This window comes from Podarcis gaigeae (assembly GCF_964106915.1).
Source record: "Podarcis gaigeae genome assembly, chromosome: 2".
NCBI lineage: Eukaryota > Metazoa > Chordata > Lepidosauria > Squamata > Lacertidae > Podarcis > Podarcis gaigeae.
In genome coordinates this window covers 5,124,149-5,141,162 of record NC_139679.1, presented here as the reverse complement: position 1 = coordinate 5,141,162, position 17,014 = coordinate 5,124,149, and the positions used below count along the sequence as shown (strand labels likewise).

The following is a 17,014-nucleotide window of genomic DNA, read 5'->3' as shown; positions in this document are numbered from 1 at the left end:
GGGGGGGAGATTATTAAATATTCTTCCAAGTAAGGCATGCTGTTGTTGCACATAGTGTATTCAGCATTGACAAAACGAGAATGTCATCAATGTTTACTGACACGTACTTGTCCCTTCACAGGCTCCTCCCAAAGAACTCCTGCAAGTGTGAGGTGGAACCTAGTATGAACTTCCCACTTCAGAAACAGCTCTTTGGTCACATCTATTCTCTGGAATTCGCAAACGCCTTCAATCCTTCTGAACTGCCAGAGATAAACAGCAGGCGAAAACAGGAGTACCGCAGTTACCAGCAAAGGTGAGCTTCACCTGTGCCACGGTGGGTTCCTGATCACGCCACACATGCTTGGTAGGGAGTTCTGTCGCAAAGGAGCAGCTGCTGAAAAGGCCCTGCTACTTGTTGCCATCCTTCTATACAGGATTGCAGATGATGGTAACGGGAGTTTCACATGGGAGCCGGAAACTATTGGGCGGTGCTTGGTTTATAGAATGGCAGCCAGATTCCTGTTCCATCAGCAGAGAATTAAACCAAAAAAGGTACTCCTGACCAGAGATATTATCCAGACTTAGGGGAAGGCTGGATATATTTCCTTGCTTATCCTGTTAACAAAACCCAGCTTCCATTCCAGTGGTTTTTCCTAACCCTGCACTATTGTAACCATTTAATATCACTTATACGCTTTAAACCCTTAATTTACCAACAACTCTGGTAACTCTGGGGTCTAGACATTGTACAAACCACTCAGATATATGTACTGTATTTAGCAAAGATATTACTGTTTGCTGACGTGGTTACTTTAAATTAGTACTGCCTCATTAGGTAGATAACATGTTACTGTCACTGTAAATGCCAACAGCTTATTTCTAGTGACACTCACCAGTTTACACCTTTTGACATGTGCAGTTAGTCCCCTTTGTTGCTACCCATTTTGCACCGTCAGCTACGCATAAAGTGCTTGATCTGCAATTCTCTCTGAAGCGTCTACAGTGTGATTTGTTGTATTTTCCTGATGTTTCCTTATCTGTAACATGGCTTGCTTACTCCATTTCCATCACATCAAATATGGCCTTGCTTTCTTTCCACCCAGCAGTTTCTCTTCAAGACAACTTAACTAAATGATTTTAATGATTTTGGTCCCTCCACACCTCCAGGGTGTGGTTGACTTGGCATGTAGCCTCCATCGTCCTCCATGTTGCCTCACGTGGGCACACAGCTCATGTTAGATAGACTCCTGCAGATTCCACAGCTGCTGCCTTGTTTGAGCAGAAATGCACTTCAGCAGAAAGCTGACCTCGTACTCTGTCACCTCCACTGGTCAGTACCACAGCGGAGTGACGGGGTAGTTATTTGGTGCCTCCTCCCAGCTTGAGGGGTGGTACATGATGGACGTAGCTGGGGTGGGGGGGTCAGCTGCCTCCCTAAATCAATCAAAAGCAATACAAATCCCCTTTTTTGGAGAGAAACCCGCCAAATATGTTAGGCAGAGGCAGGTTACTTTAGCATGCATGGCTTATGCTTAGACTGCCACATTTATTTTTTGGGGGTGGGAATCCATAGCCTCTTTGTTCTGATCAATGGAAATGTCACAAAATGGTGAGCAAGCTTTTGAGACCACCAGAACTCTTCACAAGGCTGGATGTTTAGAAAAGCAGAAGAAGGTGAGGAAAAAGCTGACTTTGCATTGATGCCATAATGTCTGCAATGCAAGCATTTATTTTTCTAGTATAATCCTAGAAGGTATGTGGCTATGGGGGTTGTCCCAAAGAGCACCTGCACTTCAGAATTTAACTCATCAGCCACGTAAAGTAAACCCCCTGAATTTGGCAGGACAAATTTTTGAGTAAACACAGGATTGTAATCTTTTGTGGTTGCAGTCCTAAACACATTTCCCATGGCTCACTCTGGGTAGCTGCAGTCCTAAGCAATCTCATGTGGAAGACTTGTGAACTCAGTGGGAATTACATCTGTGGGAATATGTTCAGGATTGGAATTTTAGCCACCAGCTAGCTACTGAGAGTCAAAGCAGCAAATGAATGTGAAGGAACAACTTCCTGTGTCTTCCTTTGACACAGAATGGAGATGTTTGTCAGGCACATCTTTGCGGGAGTGTGTGCTTACTGGACTTCCCTTCCACATAGTTCTTAAGATTAAGTAGTCAGCTGGTGATCTGTTTTAATTTTTGTTTGATTTCTACTGCATTAAAATCACTGTACAGTAATCCACTTTGATTTTTAAAATGAAATTGTGGGCTACAAATATTTAGATCAGTGGATAAAGATGTAGGAGCACCTTGTCAAAGCCAGAGGCTGGCATCCCTAAACCTTTTTCCTTTCCATTCTCCAAGGTCCCATTCTCCATCTGACCAGCTCCTCATTGTCCGAGCCAACTCACCTCTAGAGTATCCGGCCCAAGGGGTGGAAGTTCGGCCCCTCCGGACCATCCTCATCCCAGGCAAGTCTCTTCCCCTCCACTTGCGTCTCGAAGGAAACAACTGTGGGGGTGGCAGGTGTGGGGGACAGGGGACCGTGCTGTTGTGGAAGGTGGTGGGCTTGGCACGGAGACTTCTTATTGTGGAACAGGGAAAGGTGAAAACTCATTAACCTCCTTGTGCATTTTTATTCCTCAGGTCTAAGTCTACAAGCAGCTGAAAGAGCTCTGTACCAGGTAAGGTATTTGGGACACAGAGATCTGATTGCAGGGATTAGGCGACGGTTTCTCAGCCTGATTAGTTTCTAACATCCCTGTATCCTTGCAAAAAGGAAGGCTGGTTGTACCACTTAAGATGCACATGGAGTTGCATGTTTGGATTTTCCGCTGAGCCAGCAGGTGAAGTTGCATGTTTGAATGCATTCAAGCACATATTATCCCACCTATAGCCTGAAATGGTACAGGCCGGAAAAAGGGTTACTGCTTGATTCGGCTAAATGTATAAATTGGTCCTGTTTCTTTGACAAATGGCTAGTGTGTGTTATCTCTTTGGGTGTTCTTAGATAATCTGAGGCCATGAAGCTACTGGGGGATCTTGTGTCTCTCTGTGTGCAATGACTGCTTGTCTTATATATTACGGTGGTACATTGGTTTGCAACTGCTTTGGATTACAACCACCTCAAACCTGGAAGTTCATGCCCCCTTTTTTGGATTACAAACAATTGGGGTGGGCCATTGGCGAAACCTCGCCTTGGGTTACAACCTGTTTTGGTTTACAAACCGGTCCTCCGGAACGCATTATGGTACCACTGTATGCAATTGCAGTTATGAGCTGGTTGTTTGGAGTGTGTGACTCCTCTCTTCAACCAGTTTGGGGGGCTTCCGGTGGGTTTCTGGGATTCAATTCTAAGTGTTGATTATCACTTTAATACTGGTGGGGAACCTTTTTCAGCCCAGGGGCCACACTCCCTTCTGCTCCAACGTCCGGAGGCCCCGTGCCAATGGTGGGCAGGGCCAGAGTGGCTGGGGCAACGCAGTCAGATGGGCAAGGCACAAATATTATTACTATTTTATTATTTTATTATTTATTAAAAGTGGGTGGAGCATTGCATGTGAATTTTATCTTTATACAGTAGGCTAGTTTATACACAAACCCCTTTACACTTCACCCAGGAAAGCAATAAACATTATTATTATTATTTTATTATTTATTAAAAGTGGGTGGAGCATTGCATGTGAATTTTATCTTTATACAGTAGGCTAGTTTATACACAAACCCCTTTACTCTTCACCCAGGAAAGCAATAAACATTATCAGAGAACAAGGACTCATTCCAGTCAGGCAAAAAAATTTGCAGAGGGTGCCGAGTGGGGCTGGTCAAGGGGGTGTCACTTGGGAGGGTGTGAGCAGCACTGCACTAGATGTGGCAGCTTTTTTCCAGGCACAGGGCCATGCTTTAAAGCTTCATGTCTCAGCACGCCCCCCAGAGCATTCCCTGTGCAAAAACCTCCAACTACTCAAAATCAGGACCCTCATTTTTGGGTCCACTCTCACGGGAGCCAGTTAGTTCGTGCCAAAGCACCAGACCAAAAAACAGGACGTTCTGGGATCCAATCAGAAGGCTTCTGTAATTTTGGGATGTCCTGCTTTAAATCAGCATGGTTGAGCAGTATGCATTTTCAATCTGCGGGAAACCTGAACTGACGTTTGCTCCAAATGTGTGCTAAAGAGTAGGTTTTGTGGGGAAAGTTCTGGGGTAAACAACAACAAAGGAATTAAAAAATGCTCAGACGCTGAGCTTTTGAGCACGGCCTGGGCTTGGAAAGAGCAGGGCAAAAGCCAAGTATGGTTGAGCTCTGCCTGTGTTTCCCAGCCCTCTTGTCTTCCTGTTGTCCCTCCCTTTTCCAGCTGTTTCCTCCTGGCACCATTTCTTGTTACACAATGTCAAGTTCTGAAGAAATGCAAACACTCATTTCTTTGTTCAAATATTTATGCCCTACCCTTCTTTTGCAATCATATTACTCAGAGAGTCAGGCCTCAGCCCAAGTGCTGCAAGCCATGATATTTCCAGTCCTCTGGAATTCTCTTCCTGTAGCAGCAAAGAAAGTCCCAGCACCGTTGTGTTTTTTACATTTGCTGAAAACTTTAATTCCCCTCCCCAAGGCTTTCCAAATGAGTATTTTTTGGTTTTTATGTTTTAAGACTGTTTTGTGATCTGTATTTTTAATATATATGTTACTTTGGCACACTGCTTGGGCATTCTCTGAATGTAGAGTGGTTCATAAATCCTGAAATAAATAATAAATATAATAAAATAAAAACAATAACTTAAAACAATCAAATTATATATATATATATATATATATATATATATATATATATGCTTTCGTATTTTTATAACTAAAAATCAATAAAACACAAATTTTAAAATAAAGGGACTAATCAGGATTCACCTTATTAAATTCCATCTGCCCAGCTTGAAAAAAGCTTGCCAGAACAGAAACGTTTTCACAATCAATGGAAAGTAGCAAAGGATGTGGGATTAAGCAAATTTCATGTGTCATAGCAACTACAGGGTGTGACCACCAAGAGAACCCTGCTTAACTTGATTGGAAAAAACCAAACCTTGCAGCAGGTTCATGCAAATTATCTAGGATTGCTCTGTGTACCTATAATTTATTTGCATGTAACCAAATTTGTACTCTGCAGAAAATAAGCTGTATAAACTGGTCTCGTTAGATTTTGATTCATGGAACATCCTCTAAAGTTTTCCATTCTGTTCCCAGCACACCATTTTACCAGAGAGATCCTAAAGCTGAGGTGGGGAACCTGTGACCCTCTACATGTTTGGGGACTCCATTAGGGTAGCCATATTCCAGAGATCCAAAACCCAGACACCCCACCACCATCGGGGCACCCCTCACCATTCTGCATCTCCCTTGCTCGCCCCTCCCAGCCGCTAACCCCTTCCTCTCCCGCCTGCTCCCCCCTTCTTCCCTCCCCTCTCTTTGCTGTCTTTGGCCTCCTGCTCACGAGGGGAGGCTGAGCGGCCCAGGGAAGGTCACACAAGGCCAGGCAACGGCCGGGACCAGCGCAGGGCCTAGTGCGGCCAGGAACAACACCAGGCCTAGCACGACCCCCAGCAGGCTGCTCCAGGCCACCCGATGCCTCCCTTCTGTTCCTGGGCACAGTGCCTTCTGAGCATGGGTGTGCTCCACAAAAAATAATAATAAAACATAAAAATAAAAAATAACACCCCCCCAACCCAGACATTTAATCCAAAATGCAAAAATCCACCCAAATAGGGTTGCTGGTCCCCCAAAACCGGATGTGTCCAGGAAATCCCAGATATATGGCAACCCTAGACTGCATCAGCCCCAGCCAGCTTGGCCGATGGCCAGGAGTAATGGGAATTGTAGTCTAAGCTAGATAGAGGGCCATAGGTTTCCCGTTCCTGTTGGAAAGTCACAAGCTGGCTTCCTTCATTCTTGACCCTGCTTTTTTTCCTTTGACAGGTCAACTTGACAGCTACTATGGGCACTTTCGATGTGGCTGCAGAAGTGGAAGGGGTCAAAGTGGAAGGGGAGGGGGGCATGCAACTCATCATGTCAGGCTCCCAACTGGACAACCTCAATCGGCAAATGCAGTTTGTCACCTACACCAACACACTCTTCCATCCCAACACAGCAGATACAGGTGGGTACAGAAGGGGCATTCATTTCATTTCAAAGCACTGGGGTGCCACTGCAGAGAACAGGGGGAAAGGCGCAGGATGGCACAGCACAGAACCAAGGAAATCTTGTCACAAGGCAGCACAAATAAGAAAAAAATGAACAAAATGGAAACCATTGTGGGGATATTACTTGTGCAAGGATTACTCACCTCCGTCACTGGTGTTGTGCAATGCCAGGTCTATAGGCAACAAAACCGCCACCCTGCGAGATTTCTTCACCTCGCAGGGGGTTGACCTGGCATGTGTGACTGAGACCTGGGTGCGCGAAGGGGATACTGTTACCTTACGAGAGATGGCGCCCCCGGGTTTCTCCGTCCTCCACCAGTCGCGGACTGTGGGCCGGGGGGGGGGGAGGGGTGGCGTTATTAATCCGGGAAGATTGTTCTTTCAGGGCTCTACCATCGCCATCGATCCCCGGCATTGAATGTGTTGGCCTAGTGTGGGGCTCCGAGGTGAGCTTGGCTGTCTGGCTGGTGTACCGGCCACCTAGCGCACCAGCAGCCACCCTGTCAGGCCTGCTGGAGGCGGTGGCCGGCTGGGCCTTGGAGTTCCCTAACCTATTGGTATTGGGGGACTTCAACATCCATGCTGATGCCACTCCCTCCTCACAGGCTCTGGACCTGGTGTCTTCCATGGCGACACTAGGGCTCTCCCAGTTTGTTTCGGGCCCCACACATCAAGCAGGCCACACGCTGGATTTGATCTTTGGCATCGGTATAGATGTGATCATGTTTCCTTCGATGAAGGTGCCATGGTCTGATCACTATGCTCTGAAAGCCAGGATTTACGTTCCACCCCCACCCTGCTTGGGTGGCGAGCCAATTTGGGCTCGCCCGCAGAGGCTGATGGACCCTGATAGATTCCGTCAAGTCTTGCGGGACCTTTCTCCCCCTGGCGACTCATTGACTGAGCTTGTTGAGGCCTGGAATACCCAGCTCCTAGCAGCCATCAATGAGATCGCACCTAAGCGCCCTCTGCGACCCCGCAGAAACCGGGCTCCCTGGTTTACCGAGGAGCTCCGGAAAATGAAGTGGGACCTCAGACGGCTAGAGCGAGTATGGCGGGGTGCCCGTGACGGAGCTTCAAGAACATCTTATAGGATTTTTATGAAAACCTACGAGATGGCAGTGAAGGCCGCTAAGAAGTCCTACTTCTCGGCCTCCATTGCATCCGCTAGGTCTCGCCCGGCGCAATTATTTAGTATAATTCGGTCTTTAACGTCCCTTGAAGGACAGCCAAATTTAAATAACAATTTGACACACAGCTGTGAGGCATTCACGAGCTTTTTTGCGGAGAAGGTCTTGTTGCTCCGCCATGACCTCCCTGCCAATTTGGATACAATAAAGGAACTGGAGGCCCCTCGACTGTCCTCGGGTCCAGTATTAGACCACTTTGACTGGATATCCCCAGCCGATGTGGACAGACTCCTCCGAGCTGGAAAGCCCACCACCTGTCCTCTCGACCCGTGCCCGTCCTGGCTGATTAGAGCGTGTCCAGACGAGGTGCGGGCCCCCCTGGGGGATATCATCAATCTGTCCCTTGGCACCGGGACATTCCCAGGGGAACTGAAGGAGGCAGTGGTGCGCCCGCTCTTAAAGAAAACATCATTAGATCCTTTAGATCTATCCAATTACCGCCCAGTTTCGAATCTTCCATTCCTGGGTAAGGTGATTGAGAGAGCGGTTGCTGAACAGCTTGGTAGGTTTCTGGATGAAACATCGGCTCTGGATCCATTCCAGTCCGGCTTCCGCGCTGGTCATGGGACCGAGACGGCTCTGGTCGCCCTAACAGATGATCTCCGCAGGCAGCTGGATCGAGGCGGGTCGGGGCTGCTGATTCTTCTAGACCTGTCAGCAGCCTTCGACATGGTCGATCACGAACTCCTGGACCACCGCCTTGCCGACGTGGGGATCCAGGGCACAGTCCTTCAATGGCTGCGCTCGTTTCTCTCTGGTTGGGGACAGAGGGTGGCGCTTGGGGGGGAATTGTCATCCCGCCACTCCTTGGTGTGTGGTGTGCCCCAGGGTGCAATACTCTGACCGATGCTTTTTAACATCTTTATGCGCCCCCTCGCCCAGCTTGTCCGGAGTTTTGGGCTGGTCTGCCATCAGTATGCTGATGACACCCAACTCTATCTGTTGATGGACGGCCACCCAGACTCGGCCCCAGACACACTGATCAGATGCTTGGAGGCTGTGGCTGGATGGTTTCGTGGGAGCCGGTTGAAGTTAAATCCTTCGAAGACAGAGGTCCTCTGGCTGGGACGGGACGACATGGGACTGAGGGGGCAACTCCCATCTCTTGCGGGGGCGCAATTAGTGCCAGCACCGTCCGTTAAGAGTTTGGGTGTAATCTTTGATACCTCCCTCTCCATGGAGGCGCAGATTGCAGCTATAACAAAGGCGGCATTTTTTCATCTCCGCCAAGCTAAGCAGTTGGCTCCTTACCTCTCTCGCCCTGACCTAGCCACTGTGATCCATGCGCCGGTCACCTCCAGACTGGATTATTGTAACTCGCTCTACGTGGGGCTGCCCTTGAGACTGACCCAGAAACTCCAGCGGGTGCAGAATGCCGTGGCGAGACTCCTTACGGGGTCTTCGCTTAGAGATCACATTCATCCGGTGCTATACCAGCTGCACTGGCTCCCGGTGGAGTACAGGATCAGGTTTAAGGTGCTGGTTTTAACCTTCAAAGCCCTATACGGCCTAGGGCCCTCGTACCTACGGGACCGCCTCTCCTGGTATGCCCCACAGAGGAACTTACGGTCTTCAAATAAAAACACCTTGAAGGTCCCAAGCCACAGAGAGGTTAGGCTGGCCTCAACTAGAGCCAGGGCTTTTTTGGCTGCGGCTCCAACCTGGTGGAACGCTCTGTCACAAGAGACAAGGGCCCTGCAGGACTTGACATCTTTCCGCAGGGCCTGCAAGACAGAGCTGTTCCACCTGGCCTTTGGTCAGGGCGCAGCCTGACTCCCTCCTTTGGCAATCTTTACAAGACTTTAGTTTATGGTTGCCATTAATTTTGATTTTAATTCATTTTTATAATGTTTTATAATGTACTGTTTTAGTGTTGTTAGCCGCCCTGAGCCCGGCTTCGGCTGGGGAGGGCGGGATATAAATAAAATTTATTATTATTATTATTATTATTATTATTATTATTATTATTATTAGAACAAAGGCTTTGTGGTAGGCCTATTTTTTGACAGGGTGTATCAGATACATCCTTTGAGCTACTGTCTAAAATAGGCACTAAGAATATGAGCTAAGAGCTAATTAGTCTCCAGTTCAAGTTGTGCCTCTGCTATTAGGTGACTCCCTCAGACCCAGTCCTTCCGTCTGCTATATAGGAGAAATAATTGGGATGCTGTAAGAAGCAGTCTCCTTGCAGATACCTGGGAGTTGAGCCTGGCCACACTCGTAACCTCAGAGTTACACTCGTAATTCAGACACTGAGTACTCGTCACCCCCACTTTCTTCCCAAGGATCCAACAACATACCTGTGGTTGCAGGGACAAGTAGGGTGGGTGAAGGAGCTCTCAAGCTGAATGTTCATTTTCACCAAGGGGAGAACTTGGGATTGCAAAAAAGATGGCACTATAATGCCAGTTCCCACTGCCCCTGCTGCTAGTGCGCCCACTTCCCCCCCAGGTAAGGATTGTGGGCGCCTTGAGGGGTCAAGGACAGACAAAGGTGAAGGTCGACATGTCAGGTGCAAGCAGGTGTTCTCACAATTGCTTGCAAATGTGGCAAATGTGCAAAAGGTTAACTTGCTTGTGAGGCATTATCCTATTGGACTGGAAGACCCTGGGGGTCTCTTCCAGCTCTGTTCCTATTGTGGCAGTTCTCTGGTGAGGTGCTCTGAATACACGGAGGGGAGCGTAGAGACTGTTGTTGCTGTGATTGGAATCCTGCCTTCCCCACTCTCAAAAATTGACTAGTGTATGCATTCATTGATTTGATTAGATTTCTTACCTGTTCTTTGCCATATGTTCCCAGGGCGGGTTACAACAATAAAATATACAATTTTAGGCAATGCAATGCCTTTCAGTTTGACCAGGCATTTGGGGGCTGTAGTTACGTACGTAGTGTATGTTAGAGGAGGGGGGGGGGTAATTGAAATTCATTTTATTTTTTGTTTTTGTTCTGTTTAATAGTATGATACTCTGTGGCCCCAGGGATAGGGCAGGATAGTAGCTCAAGGAAGGACGCTATTAAAAAAATGAAGAAATGCTATTTTTCTGAAAGATATTGCCAGATTGCTACAGGGGATGTGTGATTTTGCTAGGCTGACAACTGTGGAAATTAATAAACTCTGTAAGCTGGAATCTGCATAAGCGTCTTCTCATGGATGGCTGATATTTTGCACCTGGCTCTGCCTGGTAGACCTCAAAGTTCCAGTCAAAAGGCGAAGTAGATTTTGCAAGCCTGAGGTTTGCCAGCCCCTGGCTTAAAACACACTCCTGGGCATTATGTATGTCTATTTAGATGTCTGGTTAAATTCAATGGGACTCACTCCCAGGTCAGTATCTATAGCAGGGATCCGGGAGCCTTTGGTTCTCCAGATGTTGCTGGACTACAGCTCTCATGACTGTTGGCCTTTCTGGCTCAGGCTGCTGGGAGATGGTGTCCAATAACCACCCCATTCCCCATTGCAGCCTTGATTGTAATACTACTTAGCATTCATATAGCACTTTTCAAGCACTCTATATACATTATCTCTGGAATAATTGCAGCAGCACTGCAAGGTATATAATAATAATAATAATTTATTATTTATACCCCGCCCATCTGGCTGAGCCTCCCCAGCCACTCTGGGCGGCTCCCAATCAAGTGTTAAAAACAGTACAGCCTTACATATTAAAAACTTCCCTGAATGGGGCTGCCTTAAGATGTCTTCTGAATGTCAGGTAGTTGTTTATCTCTTTGACATCTGATGGGAGGGCGTTCCACAGGGCGGGTGCCACTACCGAGAAGGCCCTCTGTCTGGTTCCCAGACTAGGTAGGCTAGTAGTAATGTCCTTTATCCTCACTAGCCCCCATGGAAGAAATGGAAATCCAGTAGGATGTTTGGGGGGAGGGGAGTACAGAAGAGGGGCAGCATTTTTCAACACTCTTCCTTGTCCCTTCACCATCTCTTATGCTGCTCTAGAAGATTCCCCAAACTTCCAGAGCAGATTTTCAGTATGTAGAAGGCCTTCAGATGAAAGGGGAGATCAGCAAAACACACCTTTCCCCCTTTCTGCTGATGGGAGCATAATGTAAACAGAACTCCACTCACAGGCTGCTCCTGTCAACAGAAACTTCAGACCTAAACTGTTATCCCCATATTATAGTTGAAAGGTGAGTCCTGAGGAGAGACAGTGGTTTGGATAAAGGTCATTGCTGAGGTGAGATTTTTAAAATCTGGGTCTGGCCAGCTCAAACTCTTGGTCCTTAAAATGTACCAGTTCGTACTATGTGTGTGTGAATGGTAGAGAAATATCAGCCCACAGCCAGTGATTCACACAGAAAAGGCCTTTGTAGCAGAGAGTCTTTGAAGTCTAGAGTACCACTCAGAAGGGCCCCTCAAGTGCAGCAGGGCTAGCTTGCCACATTTTGGAGTAATGCACATTATCGTCTAAAGAACATTAAGCTCAGTCTAAAATTAGCTTACTGCACCAGAACTCCCAGGCCAGAAACACGTCCAGTGGTGATAGCTTCGTTTTCAAGTGCTTACAGCTCTAGACTGGTGTTCTGCTCCTTCCTCTGTTTTCCAGTGCAGTTTTCTACCGATGAGCACCATGCATCTTTCATCATCCGCATCCGCCATGCGCCTACGCCCAAGCTCTACAATCCAGGACCCTCCAGTAGAGGAGCAAGTGGCGGTGAGTACTACACATGAGGTGTCTAGCACACAAATGTTCCAAGGGAAGGCCTGGCCTTCGAGCCCATCTGCTGTGTCCAACTTCTGACTTGGGTGACCAGAAGTAAGAGTCTTTCCTTTCCCCAACACTCCACCCCACCCCAGTCTTTGTCCTCATCACATCCTTAGAGATTCTCTTGTCTTTTTTGGTCTCAAATTGTTCCAGGATTAAGTTCTGATTTTCACCACAGGCCTTGAGGGGAGAGCTCAGATGAAGCCCTGCACAGGGCTGCATGCCACCACTGCCATCTGCATGCCACCCCCATTTGTGTGCTATATGATAAGGGCAACAGCTTAGAGCAGCGGTAACCATGATGATCAGGAGTCCTGTAAATAGTTTATAGTAATCCTGGTTCATAGTAAGCATTGTGCTTAGGAGCATGTCTTTTCTGTGGGATGTGAAACACAAGAGCAGTCAAGTACAACATTCCTAGAGTGAACATGTTTACAAATGGGAGGGATGTTTGTCCAGCCAGCAGGTAAACCTCCTGTTTCCTTCTGGACTGGGACAGACTTCCTCTGCATGTGACTAGAGGTGGGTGTGGCCTCACCTGTGCAGGTAACGACAAAAGCACAGGGCAGGGCAGCCATCTCTCTCTCTTACACCACATGCATCAAAGGAACAACATCTACTAAGCCAAAGATGCCCTCTTGGCTCCCAGCCAAGAGAGGACAAAGGGACTGTCTTCTTACGAGATAGATTCCAAGTGTATGCTACTTCATTAAGCTAAGTCTGCCTTCTGGGATCTGATTGTGAACAGAATGTGAGTAAACTCTTTTTTATACTTTTGTAAAAGACTGTGTCGTCTCTTCTATTTTATGAGGGAATAAGGGGAAAATACCAGAATAGTTATTATAGAGGCTTTAGCGAGCCTGAGCAAACGCTGCCGTTGCAAAGCTTAAAATAAAGGGGAATGTGTTACTCTGCTGAAATTGGGGGACTTGTTAACACAGGTTGGATAAGGATATAATCAGACAATATATCCTCTCCTGCATCCCTGAACATTCCCACATTTTCAAGATATCTCTTGCTCTCTAGTAGCCCAAGAACCCACTGCAACAGAGTTGGATACCATGGTGCTTGTTCAGCTGTGGTGCTGCCCTTGTGGAATTCTCTCTCCTGAGTGGTTCACCTGGTGCCCTCGCTGTTTGATTTCTATCTTTCTTTTTGGTGCCTTCTTCCTTGGAAACCAACCTTGAAGCATTGTTGTAAGGCGATATAGAAGTCCTCTAAATGAGCAGATAGCTGCTGGATGAGTTGTTCTTTTAATCTCAACATTGGAAACCGTGAAGGATACCCATTTCTGCCCAAGGCTTCTCAAGCCACTCCCTCTGAGCCATCCCTCAGCAGAACCTTTCCAACCTCTCCTGTGTTGTGTTTCCTCTGCAGAATACGACATCAGCACCCTGGTCACCATAGCAACGAAGACCTTTTTGCGCTATGACAAGCTGCGAACACTGATCAACAGCATCCGCAAGTTTTATCCCACTGTGACCATCATCATTGCTGATGACAGCGAGACCCCTGAACATGTGCAGGGACCCCACATTGAACAGTACTTTATGCCCTTTGGCAAGGTGTGGAGACTAGCTGTGGGAAGCCTCAGGCACATTTCTGGATCTCTGCTGGGTTCCATTGGGATGTGCTATCTCAGGGCAACCAGCTCTGGGGTCAGGCTCCTGAAGTAGAGATGGGGGTGGAATGGGGCTAATTGACACCTACTAAGAAGGGAAAGCTCCACTGTCACTTTCCTCATCGCACATTAACTGTATCTACACTAACAATCAGGATGAGTAGAGTTTAAATGTATTCTTGTACGTGAGCCTAGTCCACATTAATGATTACAACATTGGGGTAGCAATGTGAATTACTAGAATATGGAATACAAGGATGCAGTATTGTATTTGTGGTACATGGTGACTGGAGTGGAGTAGTGGCTGAATAAGGCCACAATGCTGAAGTAACCCCAGGCTGGAGAAAGTGCTATGGTAGAGAACAGTATGCGGATCAGCCACTGGAGACCTACAAGTCTCATCTGGGACTCTGTAGGGAACCACCTGACCCCCTAGTTGCCAATGTGGAATGAAAAACTATTTGCTGGCCAGGGATCTAGGGAGGGAGAAGCAACACTTGGGTTCCTGGAGCCCAAGGAGAAGCATGGTGCCCAGTGATTGAGCTCATGATATTAAATGATAAGATGCTTCATGGCAAAGCAAGATGGCTATGTTTCACTTTTGGGCAAGGGGAATGACATTAGCAGTGTGGCGAACAGTGCTTGCAGAACTTTCCCTCCTTTTCTAGGGCTGGTTTGCCGGCAGAAACCTTGCCATTTCCCAAGTGACCACAAAATACGTTCTGTGGGTGGATGATGATTTCATCTTCACACATCGCACCAAAGTGGAGAAGCTGGTAGATGTCCTTGAGAAAACTACCCTGGATCTGGTGAGTGCCTTTCCTGTACTTGCTTTTCCTGTTCCCCTTTTCTTTCATCTGAAGCATGGGTGACAAACATGTGGCCCTCCAAATGTTGTTCCTATCAGCTGTGCCAGCAGGATAATGAGAGTGTGTCCAGGAACATCTGAAAGGCCACAGTTTCTCCATCCTTGGTCCGAAGAGACGGACTGACATCTCTCCAGCCAAGCCTTCTAATACCTATTATACAACATGGCAGCAAAATGCAGCTTCTAGAATTGGAGAAAGATGCTCGCAATGGGGCCCCTTGACAGCCATGACAGTTGAAGGGATCTGTGGGGACAGCAGCAGGGCTGGGGACATGTCACATTCTGAAGTCCAAATCAGGTTTGTAGGGAGAGCCAGTAAGGAAGGAACCTAGTCTAAATTAGGCTGAAGTTGGCTCCTATTTCCAACAAGCTTTTTAAGTATAGATCTTTCCCAGTCGGCATCTGTATAAGAATTGTTTTTAGATATTTTCAAGTGTTTTAAATCATTTGTGTGCTTACTGATCCTCCTGCATTGGAGGCAGTATGCCTCTGAATACTGGTTTCTGGAGAAGCCTAGTGGGGAGAATGCTGCTGTGCTCCTGTCTTGCTTGTGGGCTTTCCATAGCATCTGGTTGAGAAGAGGATGATGGACTGCGTGGGCATTTGGTCTGATCCAGCATAATTGTTTCTATGGTCTTGAGGAGGACCATGGGGGAACTGCTCTACTCCTTGATAATTTTGGTTGCCATTTTTGCACCTCTGGGAAGCAGGCTGGCTGGCTGCTATTGGAGACAGCATTTGGTCTGAGACCCTCAAGGCCAATTCTTACGTAAATCCACACATCTGTGCCAATAGAGACTGTCCCTTGTATGTCTGGCCCAAACTCTGTTCCATCTCTGCATCCATCCCAAATGTCCTCTCTTGTGCCTGGCAGGTGGGTGGAGCAGTGCGAGAGATCACCAGCTACACCACCACATACCGCCAGCAGATCAGCGTGCAAGCTGGTGGTGAAGATGGAGATTGTCTGCACATCCGCCAGGGTTACCATCACGTCATTGAAGGCTTTCCTGACTGCGTGGTTACTGATGGTGTGATCAACTTCTTCCTGGCACGCACTGAGAAGGTTCTGCAGGTTGGCTTTGACCCTCGCCTCAGTCGTGTTGCCCACCTCGGTGAGTCATGCAGCCACAGTCCAAGTGGTGCTTAGCATGTGTAGTCAAGGAGCATTGGCTTAACTCTAGGGGTGGCACTTTTGTACAAGGCAGCGGGGGAAAACTATATGCAGTGTACAAGTCAAGTACACTGCAAGTACACCGCCTTGCCGACGTGGGGATCCAGGGCTCAGTCCTTCAATGGCTGCGCTCGTTTCTCTCTGGTCGGGGACAGAGGGTGGCGCTCGGGGGGGAATTGTCATCGCGCCACTCCTTGGTGTGTGGAGTACCTCAGGGTGCGATTCTCTCCCCGATGCTTTTTAACATCTTTATGCGCCCCCTCGCCCAGCTTGTCCGGAGTTTTGGGCTGGGTTGCCATCAGTATGCTGATGACACCCAACTCTATCTGTTGATGGATGGCCATCCTGACTCGGCCCCAGACACACTGGCGAGGTGTCTGGAAGCTGTGGCTGGATGGTTACGTGGGAGCCGGTTGAAGTTAAATCCTTCGAAGACAGAGGTCCTCTGGCTGGGGCGGGACGATATGGGATTGAAGGGGCAACTCCCATCTCTTGCGGGGGTGCAATTAGTGCCAGCACCGTCCGTTAAGAGTTTGGGTGTAATCTTCGATACCTCCCTATCTATGGAGGCGCAGATTACAGCTATAACAAAGGCGGCATTTTTTCATCTCCGCCAAGCTAAGCAGTTGGCCCCTTATCTCTCTCGCCCTGACCTAGCCACTGTGATCCATGCGACGGTCACCTCCAGACTGGATTATTGTAACTCGCTCTACGTGGGGCTGCCCTTGAGACTGACCCAGAAACTCCAGCGGGTGCAGAATGCCGCGGCGAGACTCCTTATGGGGTCTTCGCTGCGAGATCACATTCATCCAGTGCTATACCAGCTGCACTGGCTCCCGGTGGAGTACAGGATCAGGTTTAAGGTGCTGGTTTTAACCTTTAAAGCCCTATACGGCCTAGGACCCTCGTACCTACGGGACCGCCTCTCCTGGTACGCCCCACAGAGAAACCTACGGTCTGCAAATAATATCCTCAAGGTCCCAGGCCTCAGAGAGGTTAGGCTGGCCTCAACTAGAGCCAGGGCCTTCTCGGCTGCGGCTCCAAACTGGTGGAACGCTCTGTCACAAGAGACTAGGGCCCTGCGGGACCTGACATCCTTCCGCAGGGCCTGCAAGACAGAGTTGTTCCACCAGGCCTTTGGTCAGGGCGCAGCCTGACTCCCTCCTCTGGCAACCTGCACAGAATCTTGCTTAATTAGTTGCCATTAATTCGATTTTAATTGATTTTTATAATGAAATATTTTTAGAATGTGTGAATATCTGATTGTTTGATTGTTGTTAGC

At 48.0% G+C, this 17,014-nt stretch overlaps 1 protein-coding gene across 5 annotated transcripts in view; it reads left to right on the top strand.

Annotated features, from left to right (window-relative positions):
• Positions 1-17,014, top strand: part of B4GALNT1 (beta-1,4-N-acetyl-galactosaminyltransferase 1) — a 48,155-nt gene that overhangs the window by 27,154 nt on the left and 3,987 nt on the right. For all 5 annotated transcript variants that reach the window (XM_083729441.1, XM_083729443.1, XM_083729444.1 and 2 more), the window contains 8 exons: positions 122-295; positions 2,343-2,449; positions 2,625-2,662; positions 5,941-6,121; positions 11,914-12,021; positions 13,450-13,637; positions 14,362-14,502; positions 15,436-15,673. In XM_083729441.1, coding sequence (XP_083585567.1) covers positions 122-295; positions 2,343-2,449; positions 2,625-2,662; positions 5,941-6,121; positions 11,914-12,021; positions 13,450-13,637; positions 14,362-14,502; positions 15,436-15,673 — 1,175 coding nt within the window. The remainder of the gene's footprint in view (positions 1-121; positions 296-2,342; positions 2,450-2,624; positions 2,663-5,940; positions 6,122-11,913; positions 12,022-13,449; positions 13,638-14,361; positions 14,503-15,435; positions 15,674-17,014) is intronic.